The 15,713-nt window shown below is 48.9% G+C and overlaps 1 protein-coding gene across 1 annotated transcript; it reads left to right on the top strand.

Moving 5' to 3' along the window:
• The first annotated feature begins 11,887 nt into the window (after positions 1-11,887).
• Positions 11,888-15,148, top strand: LOC120660707 (S-adenosylmethionine decarboxylase proenzyme-like). Its single transcript, XM_039939331.1, has 3 exons — positions 11,888-12,122; positions 13,219-13,377; positions 13,493-15,148. Exon 3 carries the CDS (start codon positions 13,683-13,685, stop codon positions 14,865-14,867), a length of 1,185 nt encoding a protein of 394 aa, XP_039795265.1. The 5' UTR covers positions 11,888-12,122; positions 13,219-13,377; positions 13,493-13,682; the 3' UTR covers positions 14,868-15,148.
• The last annotated feature ends 565 nt before the right edge of the window (positions 15,149-15,713 follow it).

Raw genomic sequence — 15,713 nt, 5'->3', positions numbered from 1 at the left:
CTCGCCGTCACCACTACGATGACACAACGCACGGGGGCCTCACCACACCCGCCGTTGGACCTCCTCCTCGTTTTCGTCGCCATGCAAAAGACACCGGGGCCTCGCCACATCCGTCACAGTACTCCTTGCCACAGATCCGTTCCTTAAGTCTCCATCAGGATGATAAATGGTGTTGCCCCGTGTTTCAAGATCCCCCATCAAACTGCCGAGCCGTGCTCGCCGAACGACCACATTACGTTGCGCCACCCACGCATCAGCCTCCGCCGCCATACTAGCAAGACAAGTTGTCGCTTGCTCCATCTTTTGACGATGTACTACACCGGAGTTGCCGAGTAAAACTGAGCAACCCGCCACAGTCTGCTGCAAACCAAGTCATCCCATGATGATGGTGCCGCAAGCACCGCCTTCCGACGCAGTCCCACGCTGCACTGATAATTTTCAAGCAATGTTAACCGCCACAGTCCGCTGCAAGCAGCCAGATCCAACATCCATGTGTCAACTCCGGCCGCCAGTATGATTTTGATTGCCGCCGCATGAGCTAGGCAACCCCCTTCGAGCTCGCCACCTGCACCAAGCTGCCCCGCCAAGCCACCGGTGACCTTCCACCGCCTGGTCGAGAAGTGTCTCTACCAATGACACCTTCAAGAAGGTAACGATGCCAAAGGTGCCGCCGTCGCTCGTCCAACAAGTGGACAGGACTTTCACCCAGAGAAACCCGCGCAGAAGGGATGGGCTCCAAGATGACACCCCCAACAGGGAGAACGACGTCCTCAGACGTTGTTGTCATCATTACAAGCAAGAAGCCGGCAAGGCTTTCGCCCAGAGAATCCCATCCCACCTGCACGTCCACAGCCGGCAAAGCAAGAAGTCCCCCAGGGCCGGCAGCGCAGCCGTGCCACCACGCATCGTAGCCAACTTGCACCTCCTCGTGCCGCAGCACTCACAATCGCGTTGCCGCTCACCGTCGCCAATTCGCCACGCGCAGCCGACGACCACCGCGCGCGGCACCTCGGAGTCCCATCCATCACCACCGTGACGAGATCCTCGTAGCACCTCATGACGTCCTGACATCTCCGCTACTTCCGTCTTCGCAGGGTCTGCGCCGCAAGGATGGCACCGCGTTGCCATCCACGGCACCATGGCGGCGATGGAGCACGCGGGCCGACGCTAGCCATGCCACCTTGGTGTCGCTAGAGAGACTCGAGCCACCCTTAGCTGCGCCCCCACGGCGCCGCCACACGTCGCAGAGCTGCATCCACGACCCGGATCAGCAGCAGACACCGCCGCCACCGTCGATGCGCGAGCCTCCATCTTCGTGACTGGCGGCCGCAGGCCAGCACCCAGCCAGCGCGCGGCACCACAGCCGCGCCAACACCTCGCCGGCCGATGGCCCACATCATCGCCAGGCCCCGATGCCGGTCGACACAACCACTGGCACGCACATGCGTGTGTAGCATGGTCAGTGGTCGCACGCATGACCAGCGAGGCGCCTCCACTCGCCAGGGTGGCCACCCCCATCGGGCGCCATCATCGTCATGGCCACAAGCACTGAAGGGACCACCGGCGAGCATCCACCTGGACCACGAGCAGCAGTGCAGCAAGCACCACCCCTTGCTGTCACTGCACCACCTCCCTGCAGCACCACCACCTCCTAGGGCCGCGACTTCGCCTCCACGCGTCGACCCGATGTAGCACAGCCCCAACGCAAGAGTTGCCGCCTGCGCAGATCCACAACCGCTGCAGCCAGATCCGGGCGTAGAGTCACCAGATCCGGGCCCGCCGGAGCCGCTGCAGCCCAACGCACGGCGGGATCCTTCGACGCCGCACGGCCGCGCCCGCCAGGCGAAGAGGAGGAGAAAGGGTGGCCCCGCCGCCGCCATCCTCGCGAGCGGCGGCGCGGCGACGGGGAGACGGAGAAAGGCCCGGCGGCGGCGCTGGGGGCGTCCGCCTGAGCTGCCCAGCTCAGGGCGACGTGGAGGAGAGATACAGTTTTCCCTCAGTGCACGCGTGAATGATTGGGCCCGTCCCGCTAGTTCTCCACTTCTTTTTTATTTCTTCAAAAAAAAGTTCTCTACTTTTTCCCCTCCCGTCCTCTCCTCTAAGCCATGCCGATGCCGCCTCGGCTCTTTGCCTCCTTGTGAGCTGAGATTCCACAGCCCGCCCTATTGCTTTGCTTTCCTTAGCCTTGTTTGGATTCCTCCAGTAATTCTAGCACACGCAAGCCGAGAAAAGAATTTTACATGCATGAAGTACTAAATAAAATTTATTTGCAAAACCTTTTCAGGAATGAGTGTAATTTTTCATGACGAATCTAATGATGGTAATTAATCGATAATTGGCAATAGTGATGCTACAGTAACTATCCTTTAATTACATGGTCAAAGGCCTCATTAGATTCTTCAGGGTTTCTAGCGCAGGGATTCTGAAGTTGGTTTTGTAAACTGATTTATTTTGATACCGTAATTAGCGGTCAAAATGTTGATTTCCTAGCATTCTAGGAAACCGGCCTTGTTTGGTTTGTGCTGTGCTAGTAAATGCTAATGCATAGTGACATTTTGACTGCTAATTACGGTGTCAAACAAAGTCAGATTATAAAACCAACTTCAGAACCCCCGCGCTAGTGATCCTGAAGTATATAATGAGGCCTTTCACTGCGGGAGTAGAGAATAGTTACTGTAGCATTATTGTAGCAAATCATCGATTAATTACCGTCATTAGATTCGTCGCGAAAAGTTACACCCTTCCCTAATTTTTTTTTACAAAAAGACTTCATTTAGTACACCATACATGCGAGATTATTTTGTAGAATAGAATAGAATGGAATGGCCAAACAAGGCCCAAACGGGGCCCTTGGTGCGCAATGGGGATCCGAGTTAGTCGTCGCCTCACGCTATAGGACGACGGGACGATGCTCCAAACAAACGCCATTTTTGGTTACACGTCCCATCAACTTTACACAAAAAGACAAATGTCCACGTGGAGTACTAAATAAAATTTATTTGCAAAATCTTTTCAGGGATGGGTGTAACTTTTCGAGATGAATCTAATGACGGTAATTAATTGATAATTTGCTATAGTGATGCTATAGTAATCACCCTCTAATTACGCGGCCAAAGGTCTCATTAGATTCGTCTCGCGATTTACACGAAGGGTTGTGGAGGTGGTTTTGTAATTAGACTTTATTTACTACTCTAAATTTTTAGTAAAAAATGCAAAAAGTTTTCGTAAAATTTTTTACAGGCCAAACCAAACACGGCCAAACTCCGCTCATCCCGAGGCTTCCCCCTTTTCTTGTTTTCCTTTGGCTGTGTTTAGATGAGATGAAAAGAGGAAGAAAAAGTCACATCAGTCACTGTAGCACACTGTAGCACTTTTCGTTTGTTTGTGGTAAATATTGTCCTACCATGACTTAACTAGGCTCAAAAGATTCGTCTCGCAACGTACATCAAAACTATGCAATTAGTTTTTTTTATTTAACTACATTTAGTACTCCATGCATGAGTTATTTGCTATATTTAATGTTTCGATGTGATAGGAGATGTGATGGATGTGATGGAAAATTTGGAAATTTGGTGGGAACTAAACACACACTTTGTCGCGTCGCGTCCCGACGAGCTGCCTGTCGAGCATTTGCGCATCGATGGATGATGATGCTCAATTGCCCTTGCACGGGCCGCCCTTCACCCTTGCCTTGCGAGACTCGACAATGCAAGTGGAGTGCGCGCGCGCGTGAGTGATCGAGAGCGCCCGTACGTCCTCGGGCCTGCCACCGCCGCGTCGCTTTTTTTCTTTCCCCCGGCCTCGGCCTCGGCCCGCCGAGAGCGCGCACGGCCGCTGCGTGCGGCGTGCCTACTGGCTACTGCCTGCCTGCCTAGTGGCCGATAGCCTTTGCCTGTGCTTTCTTGTAGCACTTTTTTGTACGTACTCCCTCCATACTTGAAAAGATTATTGTTTTGGACAGCGTCACGGTCTCCAAAGTTTAACTTTGATTTCTTATTTTTATAAAAATATTTATCACAAAGTGATATATTTATATTTTTATGAAAGTATTTTTCAAGACAAATCTATTCATATGATTTTTATATTTTCAAACCCAACAACTTAAAAGTTATTTATAATTTATGTTTTCAATGTTTGATCCAAAATTTGTCCAAAACAACATTTTTTTCGAGTATGGAGGGAGTATCTTCCTCTCCTTTTCTATTTTTTTCGTTTTACCTAGCTGGCAGCTTGGCACCATGTGAGTATGTGACGGCCCACCACCGCGCTGCTCTGCCTCTTGTCCGGGGCTGTGCGGCGATACGATCCGATCCCTGGACCAGGATATGGCTCGAGCTGCTCAGTGCTAACCCCGATCGCGCCTTTTCCCATGCACGCCTGGACGGGCGGGCCTCGCTCTCGCTCCCTTCGCTCGCTCGGAGGGATCCATGACATGAGGGATGGCGATGGTAGGTACATGGCACCAACGGTGCTGTTGCTGTGGGCGTGCGCGCGGCACGTGTGCATTTTATATACGCTGGGTCGCGAGGTTGCGCTTGCCCACCCGGTTTGCTTACCGCAAATGCGCAATTATCAGTTTGCCTTGCCCTCAGGGAATGGTTAGTATATGCGAGCAGCCAAGTTTTGTTTGGTTCTCCCTCCTCCGTCCCATTCTTGGCGGAAACTAGTACCACGCAGAGTATGAGAGTCAAGTAGTCAACTCTCCAACTAACATGGTCATTTCTTTATTGATTATTACATGTAGCAAAGTATATATGAGAGTCAAGTAGGCAACTCACCTACCCCCCCCCCCCCCCCCCCCCCGCGTCTCCCCGAGGGGCGACTCGGGCGAGCCGCGCCCTCCGCCGCCATCTCCGGCCTCCCCTGTCCCTCGCCGCCGCCGGAGCAGCCGGCCGGAAGTCTGCGCCCCTGCTGGGATGGCGGCGGCAGGGCCCCTTTCCCTCGCCATCACAACAGCCCTCGCCCCTCCTCGCGGCCGCATGTGCCACAAACCCTAGCCGCCGCCACACCCCCCCTCCCTCCTTCTCCCACCCTCACGGTCGCCGGAGGGGCTTGACTATGCCGCGCGGCGGCGGGCTGCAGCTGCGGCAGCGCGCGGATGGCGTCCCGTCGGGCCCACTGCGAGCGGCCGCGGCTGTCGAGCGCACGCGCTGCTGGTGCGGCACTACATGCAAGCTTGGGCGTCGGATCCGGGCCTCTGGGGGCCGGATCCGGTGCTCCGCACCCCGGATTTGCTGCGCGGTGGCATGGCCGTGTCGTCGCCATCGGGGCCTCCCATGGCTTGTGGCGGTGGCAGCTGCGGTACCAGGAATGGTGGCGCCATGAGTTGGGGTGCGGATCCGTGCGGGTCTCGTGGGCTCCGACGTCGCCTACCTCCGGCGGGTTGCGCTCGCTAGCGGGGCCCCTCTCCTCCGTTGGCCCGGTGGCCGCGGCCTCCGTCCGGGTGCCGCCCTCCACGTCGTGCCCGCGGCTTGGCTGATGTCGGCGGCCTGGGGCTCGTGGCCCTTGTGGACTACTCTGCTTCCATCGATGCCGACAGCCCTGGCGTCTCGGCCATCCCGGCCCTGCAGCTCGCCTGGCGCCGTCTCCGCCTGCGCCTCCCACGCCGGTGCCTCTCCTCTTCCCCACGGGGACGAGCTGGTGGCTCCACCACGGGGGCGTCGCACATCCTCCAAGCCACCTCCGCTCCGGTCGTCTCCCTGCACTCCGAGCCCCCCATTGGCAAGTACCGGCATCCTCCGAGGATAGAAGATTGAGGTCTAGGCGAAAGCCATTTTCCGCCTGTGCGGGCCGATGACAACGATGTCCTCGGGATGCCGTCTTCCTTCTTGAAGGCATCATGAAAGGGCTTCCTCTTCCTTGCGCCATTGCCACTGGTGACGACCGTTGCTCCACCACCGTTTTCCACAAGTGTCCACTGTTGGCGCCTCTACTTCGTCGACGCTCTCCTTGTTGTTCGAGATACCATATCAAATGCTGGGTGTCGCCATTATCGGCCCTCCCTCCTTTGGGGCTTCCTCCCGCCGAAGGGCGTCTGATGGCGGTATGCGGCGTTCGGATGAGCCCCCAATGGTATTTCCATCAGCTGGAAGGGAGGTCGTCATTTCCTGTGACGTCTTGGTCAGGCTCCTCCTCCCCACCCTTAGCCCCCATTCTGTTGGCAAGCCCTCCCAGTTCGTTGGAGGGTGGCCACAGGACGGCGTAGCAGCGTTGAGTGTGGTGGTGGCATTTTGGCTATGGTGAACCTGGCAAGTAAGTATCTCGGCTGTGGCTCCCTCGGAAGACCACCACTCCCCCTTCGTGTCTGCAACCTTTTTACAAGCCTGTTGGTGCTCCTTTGGATTCTGCTGTTGCTCCACAAGTACCAGCTGCTGGCGCCTCTACTTCGTCGGTGCTCTCCTTGTTGATGGGATATCAAAATCAAATGCCAGTCGTCACCTCTGCCGGCCTTCCCTCCTTTGGGGCTTCCTCCCCTCGAAGGGTGTTGGATGGCGGTATGTGGCGTCTGGATGTGCCTCATTTGGTAGTACCGTCAGCTCGAAGGGAGATCGTCGTTTCCGGTGATATTTTGGTCAAGATGCCCTACTTACCCTTAGCCCCCATTCGGTCGGTAAACCCTCCCAAATCGTTGGAGGGTGACCACAGAGCGGCGTAGCTGCGCGGGGTGTTGTGGCGGTACTTTGGCTGTGGTGAACCTGACAAGCAAGTTGTTCGGCGCTGGACCCATGGACGATTGGTAGAATACATTTGGTGTACTCTTGAGCTATATTAGAATTTGTGTGTGTCCATGTAACCTCTCCTGTATTTTCTCTCTTTTCGGCCTAGCCGACCTCACGTTGTTCTCCCTCGGTTTGCCGAGATAATCTTTGTAAGTGTCATTGTAATGGCTCCGTCTCGAAGCTCTTTCGATCAATGAAATAGCAGGTGGGGATCTCTCCGCCCCGAATTTGTTCGAAAAAAAGTAGGCAACTCACAATAGAGAAAAGGGAGCCATTGGGGAGCCGAACCCAGCCCCAAGTTTTACACACACACCATGTTTAGTTCACGAAATTTTTTAGATTTGGATACTGTAGCACTTAAGTTGTTATTTTACAATTATTGTCCAATCATGAACTAATTAGGCTTAAAAGATCCATCTCGTCATTTACAGTTGAATTTTGTAATTAATTATTTTTTCAACTATATTTAATGCTTTATGCATGTGTTTGAAGATTCAATGTGACGGGTACTGTTGGAAAATTTTTAGGAACTAAACAGGGCCATACTTGATTAGTTTTTCAAATTATTACAAAAATGTGACCACCATGCGACATGATCTAAAGAAATGTATTTCTACAAATGTGGCACGCCACCCACGTATGTGCTGACCAGTGCCTAAATGTTTGCATACTTAGAAATCTAAAATAAGCTATAATTACTAAGAATAAGATGTCAAGTACTATTTTTTTTTGCAACTCATAAAAAAACCACATAAAACATTGGGTACTTATAACTCTTAGCATAAATAAACATTATGATATTCGCAAAAAAAATAAACATGATGAACCAGGTTTTTTAGGGCAATAAACATGAACATGGTTGAACAGCACGCCTCTAATGCACGAGCCACGGCGTGGGTGGCGATGAATTAGTAGTGGTCGGGAAACTAACCCGCGCATTACGTACGCAAATGGTGGCGCTATTATTGCTCTACAATAATCAGGGCATGGCAGGGCGTTCAGGCACGCCAAGCTAAGGTCTCCATCACGCATCCGCGCATGCCCCGCTATCAGTCCGATCCATAGTGGCCGTGGACACCAGCTCGGCCTCGACGTGGGATGATGGATGGATCAATGACTCGAGATAGGGATCATTAGTAGTCTTTGTTCTTTGTTGCATAATACTCCCTTTATTTTTTATCCCTACGAGGAGTGCGATTCTATTTTTTTCGAACAGATTAATAGCTAAAAGTGGGTGTCGAGTTGTTTTTTTTTCCAGTGTGATTCTATTTTTTATTCCTTTGTTTTTTCGAATTATATTAACGAGCTAAAATTCCGAGCCCAGTTATTGAGCCACGAGTATTTTGTCCAACTCTATTAATGGTGAGATGAAAAGATTCTTATGCTCAGTGGCGGATCCAGGATTCATGGACGGAGGGCTGACATCCTTCTTCCTCCTTCAGCACTCCCCTCATTCTTTCTTCTCTTCTTCTTCCCCTCATTCCTCCCCTATTTTTCCTTGATGTGCAAGCACGTAGAGGAGGGGCTGGCGCACCCCCAGCCCCCACGCTAGATCCGCCCCTGCTTCTGATCTCATTTGTTGGCCATATGCAGTTAATTTTGATATGCAAATCAAATCTAACTATTTAATTAGATTTGTAGTTGAGGTCCAATTTTTAGGATTTATGAGATTTTTTTTCAACGTAGGATTGCATTTTTCACGTATGGAGGGAGTAATTGACCAATAATTGCCATATGCACTTGCGAAACTAGTACGAGTACTATAATTCGGTGCAGCTGGCTAGATAATAACTATGTACAGATATACCATTTTTTGACACGTGTCAAGAAGGTGATTTTTGTGATGGGAAGGTGGCCGATTTAGAAGAAACTAAAAGATGCACAGGGTTGAAATCGGCCGATGGAGCCCGTCCGATGGGTCAGAGGAATATTCTGCGAAGATGCTGATCCGTCAGCTCTGGTGCTCAGCCGATGGAGAGTTGCCGATGAAGTCAAGAAAGAAGAAGAGGATCCGGACTCTATGAAAATCTTGATGATTCGGTTGTAATATTTTAAGTAGTTTATCTTTTAAATAGTTTTTTTAGGGTCAAGTAATGTTTGCCGTAATCGGCTAGGACTTAATAACGCTAGGCTATAAATATGAGTTGTAAGGGACCGGAAAAACTTGATACACGTCCAATACAACAAACTTTACAATTCCTTTGCACTTTTTCGGCGACTTCGCCTTTTTTTTCGACGAGTTCTTTCAAGTTGATTAAGGACGCCTCACATTCGAGTGACTTGAGTTGCTGGTGTGTTTTCGTTTTACTGAGTATATTTGAGCTTTAGCTACTGGGCGCATCGCTGTGGCTTCATTCAAATCTATTCAAAAGTTATCGAGTTAATCTAGGCTTTGACTTCCGGGCGCATCGCTGTCGTATCGTCTAGATTTATTCACCAATTACCGATATCGGCTAGATTTGTAGGTTTTTTTATACTTTTTGGCTATTATCACATCTAAAAACATACTAGATCGGCTTTAGGTTTTGAAGTAACACTTTTGTTATCTCAAGAGCTGGTTTAGATCTGTTTTTAGCTTCACATTATCTGAGTTACATATTCGTAGTTTAAATCTTGTCATACATACACGAACGGCTGCTCAAAGCCGGTTTTGTCGTTTAGTGTACCGGCTGATCCTGCCGATATGCTCGTTCACTACGCGCTTGTATTTAATATCTTTTTGTCGTCTATAGTATCGGCAAAGCTTGCCGATACGCCCATCTGAGAGATATTCGGAATCTCAGCCGAAACGCTCTCGAATTTGATTTTGTTTTCTCCTTTGTCAATTATAGGTCAAATTGACTGGCACGCTTAGTTGATTTTTCCGTGACTTGACGAACACTTGCCCTCAGATTCCAGTGTGTTGATTTTTGCGTCAACAGATGTGTTGGTCCGTCAAATGCCAATTCTATTCTGGTAGGTTACGGGGATGAGTGTGTTGATTTTTGCGTCAACAGATGTGTTGGTCCGTCAAATGCCAATTCTATTCTTGCAAGTTACGGGGATGACTTAGCATGTGGAAGATGCCGAGGGATAAGCTCCTATTAGTGCGTGGTTGTTTGTTTACTACTAAGCTATCATTGGTCTTTTCCTCCAAGAGCATCAAAGGTGACGGACCAGTTCAGTCTTAGCTAGGATCTGATTGTTTTTTCTAACAAAGTTGCGTTTCGATTCGACAAATCACGGGGGTGTTTTCTTAGCTCTTCTGATAATCGGACGGGCGGAGATGCCAGATTTTATTTCATATCTGGTACTGCAAGTGGGAAATAGTTAAGCCGGCGTGTGACCATTTTTGTTTTGTTTATACTAAGATACGATGGAGCAGAAGAAGCACTAGCCGAGCTGACGGTCAAAGCTTGATGCAGACACCTTTATGCTTGACGAGAAATCCGGCACGCGCTCTTTTTGTGTGGTGCTGTTTTATTCCTAACCGCCCGTTGTGACGCATACTTTGATTAAAGTGGTTCCATGCGTGCTTAATAATTGCGCCTTGATCGTGCAGTCAATTGACAATTCCCAATTATGAAGCTTATTGCTATGGCAAATCGTATAATCTCTAATGATATGGAATTAAGCGCACCCTGCACAAAAAGTGTTGTTGTTTAAAAGTCAAATACTAATATGGTCACAAAAGAACATGTAGCCTAGTGGTTCGATTCCTTGTGGAAGAACTCACACGGTACATCTCAAGATGCCATTGGTTAACCATTGCCCGTATCCAAATCCATACCCATAATATTTGGGGAGGGTATGGATTACCCATGTATGTATGGGTATAGGTAGGGTATTGGAGGGTAATTACCCATTTACCCATATACCCATTCAACTCTGTCAATACGTCGCGCGCAACCCAACACATACGCGCACACGTACGCTCACACGTACGCTCCGTATAGAGAAGAGAAGCCTAGCTGCTAGAGCTAGCATGTCGTATCATTCGTATGGGAGCATGCAGCACGAGCTCTCTCTCTCCTTGGGAATACTACTTAGAACGAGCAGCAATCGGTTGAGGCCATCTAGGCATCCAGCAGGTCCAGACTTATTTTGATTTTTGAAGCGCAGTTATCCATGGGTTACCCATGCTCACCGGGCATTATCCATAGTATTTGGGGATGGGTAATTTGGATATGGGTGATTAGTGGGTACGGGCACGGGTGACCCCGTTTCCTACCCAACGGCATCTTGAGGTACATCCCATGATGAGTCAACAATTCTTTATACGAAAGAATCAAACCAAACCGAACATGAAAGAAATGCGACACTTTAGTCGCTTTGTGTAACAATGTAACTAGTAAAATTCTGAAACACCCATTGTCTGCCTCAGGTTGCACCAGATTTTTATATGAAAGGTCCGTGCAATGCTATGGGCACATAATTTTCAAATAAAATAAAAGAATTTTAAAAAATACGATAAGAAGACAATAAATAAATTGTCTAAGTTATAAATTTCAATAGCAAAATAATTTCGACATGCCGAATATCTCAAACTTCACTGAGATAGAGGGAGAGACTGGTATCATAGGTTATGGGGTACCTTCATTATCAGCGGATTCACCAAAAAATCGATGTGAAAGAGTTTGCTGTGGAGTAGGCTGAAAGATGATCGAGAAATATCATAACAACAAATGGATATTTAGGTGTTTATAGTACAGCATAAACCATGCAATGCAAGTTGACTCTGAACCTAGAATCAAGTTCAAATTAACCAGCAAGTACAGGGACTCTTAATTAGTTATTAATTCTGTTCAGCTGGCTTCTCAGCCAACCAGCTATCACATCAAATCAAATTAGTACAAGTCACCAGCCAGAGCCATCGGTTCTTTTCTCTCATAATAAATCAGCACTAGCCACAAGCACAGCCGCAGCCAGCTGAACAAAGTCAAAAATTTGAAAAATTGAGCTGATTACCCACATGGTAAATCAAGTGAAAAATACATGATTCATATTTAATTATAAATAACTAATTTCTTCTTACAAAACTAATACTCTTGGCTTCATTCGTTTTCTTTAGACCCGACCAGGTTTAGGGTTTTGGCTCCGCGTCCGCTCGCGCCCGGGCCGGGCGCCCTGCCGCCTCTTACCTCACACCCTGCCCGCTATAAATAGCGGCGCCGGTCGCCACCCCATCTGCCCCCGTCGCAACAAGGCACAAGCCGAGCGCCTCTGTTCCTTCGATCCCAATCCGTCGCCTCGCAGAGGAGGGAAGCCGCCCCGCCCCGCCGCGTCTCGCCGCCCTCCCCGTTAACACCAGCACGAGCATCCCCCGAGAGCAGCTGCGGCTCCCTCGCCTCCCGGCCGGTCCTTCCAAGAAGCCTGCTGCTGGTCTCATCTCGGCGCCGCCGCCGGCCGCATTCTTGAACAAACGTGAGTCCCCTCTTTTTTCCTGCTTGCGCTGTGCTCACGCCGCCGTTCCCCTCTGCCCGCGCGCCCGGGGGTCCGTATGGAGCGCCGCCGGCGGGTTCTTCTTCTGTATAGATTGTGTCCGCGTTGGATCTTGCTTGAGGGCGGGGCTGTTTGGCTGGCGAGGGAAGATTTTACTCTGCTCGGGCGTGTGATTCCGTAGGTCTCGTTCTCCTCCCCTGTTTGTTGGAGGCGTCGGGAAGGTTTGTCTTTCTCCCTTGGGGGAGCGGTGCGGAAGATTGGATCTTGCCTGCAGTTCGTTTTGTTTATTGTATTCTCGACGGTGAGTCAATAGTGCGCGGTAAATCTTACTAGTTAGTATATTCCTTCTTTCTTTGTCGTATGTGTCGTCCTTGCTTATCATAATCGGATCGCAATGCCCAAGAAGCTTAGTACAATTTTCTGTTCGAGGTGGAACGTGTAGAGCCTTTCTTTAGTTTATCCCGACCTTCTTGTGATCTTCAAGAATGTCCACCACCAATCTGTTACGAGAAGCTTTTATTGCCCTTTAGTTGTTCGTAAGAAAAAAAATCAGCTCATACGAGCCATCAAACTAGTCTGCACATACGGTTATTTTCGTCGACTGTTCTTGGGCAATATGTTGCCACCATGGTGTTGCTTCTTGCATACTGATGCCACGGTTTTTCCTAAAGAAGAATACAAGGTTAAGAAAAGGAACAAACAATTTTGCTTCATGAGGTTTCATTTATATCGACTGGGATGAAGTTAACAATTATTGCTTCATTTACTGATTACTAACTTAATACTTAAATATTGAATTGATCCTTTTGGATACTTGTTCATTATTCATGGACAACCTAAAACGTTGTCTATCGTATCATTGCTGCAATTGTGTATGTTAGTCTCAACATGTTTTTATTCATACACTGTTTCCTCTTCAATTGAAATGGTTTCAGCATGTAAACTAAATTATATACTCTCGATTCTCAAACATTTGTGCACATCCTTATCTGCTACCTCAGATTTGGATCCTGATAATTTCTCTTATCATTTGTGTTCTGTTGCCTAAGAAGGAAATTTACTCTGTTTTGATCATCAGTTTTAAGAAGGAACAATTGTGGATGCTCTAATGGAGTCAAAAGGTGGCAAGAAGTCTAGTAGTAGCAATTTGATGTACGAAGCTCCCCTTGGTTATAAAATTGAGGACGTTCGCCCAGCCGGAGGAATCAAGAAGTTCCAGTCTGCTGCTTACTCCAACGTAAGAATTGAACCAACAGCCTGAGCAATGTAGTTCTAAATGTAAACTTGTTCATTGATGCATCTCGTGCTCTGGTTTCTAATGCTTATTATTTGGTTGATCTCTTTTTTTGCAGTGCGCCCGCAAGCCATCCTGATATCCCTTCACATGCAATTCGCCGTAGAGTAGGATTTTCCTTCCATTTTTCTCTCTTGTTTGATAATTCTCCCTTGGCTGGCTGCATTCTCTGCTTCTGAGATTCCAACTTGTCTTCTCCCATTTCTCCCTCCCTCTCCCATCCTCCCTTCCTTGCAACACGTCATCTAATGGCGATGCCTTCAGCTGATTCCTGGGGCTCTTCTCCTGCCTCCCCTATTGGGTTTGAGGGCTATGAGAAGCGCCTTGAGATAACGTTCTCTGATGCACCTGTCTTTGAGGACCCATGTGGTCGTGGCCTTCGTGCCCTCTCTCGCGAGCAGATTGACTCGTTCTTGGATCTTGCACGGTGCACCATAGTGTCCCAGCTCTCAAACAAGGACTTTGACTCGTATGTTCTGTCCGAGTCGAGCCTCTTTGTGTATCCCCACAAGGTTGTCCTCAAGACCTGTGGGACGACAAAACTGCTGCTCTCCATTCCTCGCATCCTTGAGCTTGCTGCAGAGCTCTCACTGCCTGTTCTTTCAGTGAAGTACTCTCGTGGGACGTTTATCTTCTCCGGTGCTCAGCCGGCACCGCACCGCAGCTTCTCGGAGGAGGTATCAGTGCTGAATGGTTTCTTTGGTGGGCTCAAGTCTGGTGGCAATGCATATGTGATTGGTGACGCGTTCAAGCCCAATAAGAAATGGCATGTCTATTATGCCACGGACGAGCCTGAGCAGCCTATGGTGACACTGGAGATGTGCATGACTGGGCTGGATGTTAAGAAAGCTGCAGTGTTCTTCAAGAACTCCACTGATGGCAGTTGCTCATCAGCAAAGGAGATGACGAAGCTTTCAGGAATTTCTGAGATCATCCCTGAGATGGAGATCTGTGACTTTGAGTTCGACCCATGCGGGTACTCGATGAATGGTGTCTTCGGACCTGCAGCCTCCACCATCCACGTGACACCTGAGGAAGGTTTCAGTTATGCAAGCTATGAAGCCATGAACTTTGATCCTAGCTCCTTAGTCTACAATGACGTCATCAAGAGGGTCCTGGCAGGCTTCTCTCCTTCAGACTTTTCAGTTGCTGTTACCATCTTTGGTGGGCATGAGTTTGCCAAATCATGGGCAAAGGGTGCAGACATTGACTCCTACATGTGTGATGACCTTGTCGAGCAGGAGCTTCCTGGTGGTGGTCTGCTGGTGTACCAGAGCTTTACCGCTATCTCGCCTGGTACTGTGTCGCCCAGGTCGACCTTGGAGATGGATGGATGGAGCAGTGATGGAATGGAGACCTCTGTGAACAGTGATGAAATGTGTATCTGTTGGGATGCAGAGAAGAAGGTGGTGAAGAAAGGTGTGGATGCGTGAGAAAGATTGGGTGGTTTCACCTCGAGTTGCAAGTTTAAGGATTGAGGCCTCTGTTGGCCCTGCTCTTCTATTTTCGTTTAAGCAGCTGGCTGGGCTACCGGCAAGCATAATAATGTTATGTTCTTTTATATTTTCCTGCTCAATAAGTGCTCTAGATGGTTTGCTGCGTCTGCCATAGTGAGTTTCTGCATTTGTTTCTGCTGCCGATGCCCTTGTGGGGAGAATGATCTTGTAATAACTCTCAATCAATTATCAGTTTATCATCTGCCTATTGTCATTCCTACTACTGCGCTGTTATACTGTTATTTTTTTCGTAAGCAAAATCCATATTACTGTTTGGTGGGGAGATGCATGCATTGAACTTTCTTAATCGTCCAAGGCTCTGCTGACTCACATCTGATTGTTTGTCAAGTCAGTCAAATTGGTTCGTCAACAATTTGAGATGGTGTTGTTTTCTGCAAAGTCATGAATTATCTGCAACGTTATTTGATTCCATAGTCTTGGTATGAATGTGCTTGATCGACTGCTACCTAGCTTTTTCAATCTTCTGAGTCGTACTCTTGTCGCACGCACATGCAAATATACCAAACTGTGTCCAATTTCGCATTAGTTTGAGGAGATTGCCACTTTGGAGCATTTTAATTCGATCTGACTTATTACTCCAAACATTGCATACAGCCTGCAAGTATACTAGTTCTGATTATGATGTAAGAGTTGAGAGGATGGTCAGGCAGTAAGCAAGGCATTTCTCTTCCGGTACAATAGATTTTTTTTTTTTTGCCCCCCGATGAGTAATATGTGTTGCGTGCCCCGCATATCTTGGGACTAGAAAAGGGTAATGATGCA

The sequence above is a fragment of the Panicum virgatum genome, chromosome 2N (genome assembly GCF_016808335.1).
Source record: "Panicum virgatum strain AP13 chromosome 2N, P.virgatum_v5, whole genome shotgun sequence".
In the NCBI taxonomy this organism is placed as follows: Eukaryota; Viridiplantae; Streptophyta; class Magnoliopsida; order Poales; family Poaceae; genus Panicum; species Panicum virgatum.
Note: the sequence above shows the minus strand (reverse complement) of the source record. Positions and strands in the feature narration are given on the sequence as shown.

Bases quoted from the DNA above. Each gene is read 5' to 3' on its own strand.
- LOC120660707 (XM_039939331.1), top strand. From the start codon at position 13,683: ATGGCGATGCCTTCAGCTGATTCCTGGGGCTCTTCTCCTGCCTCCCCT.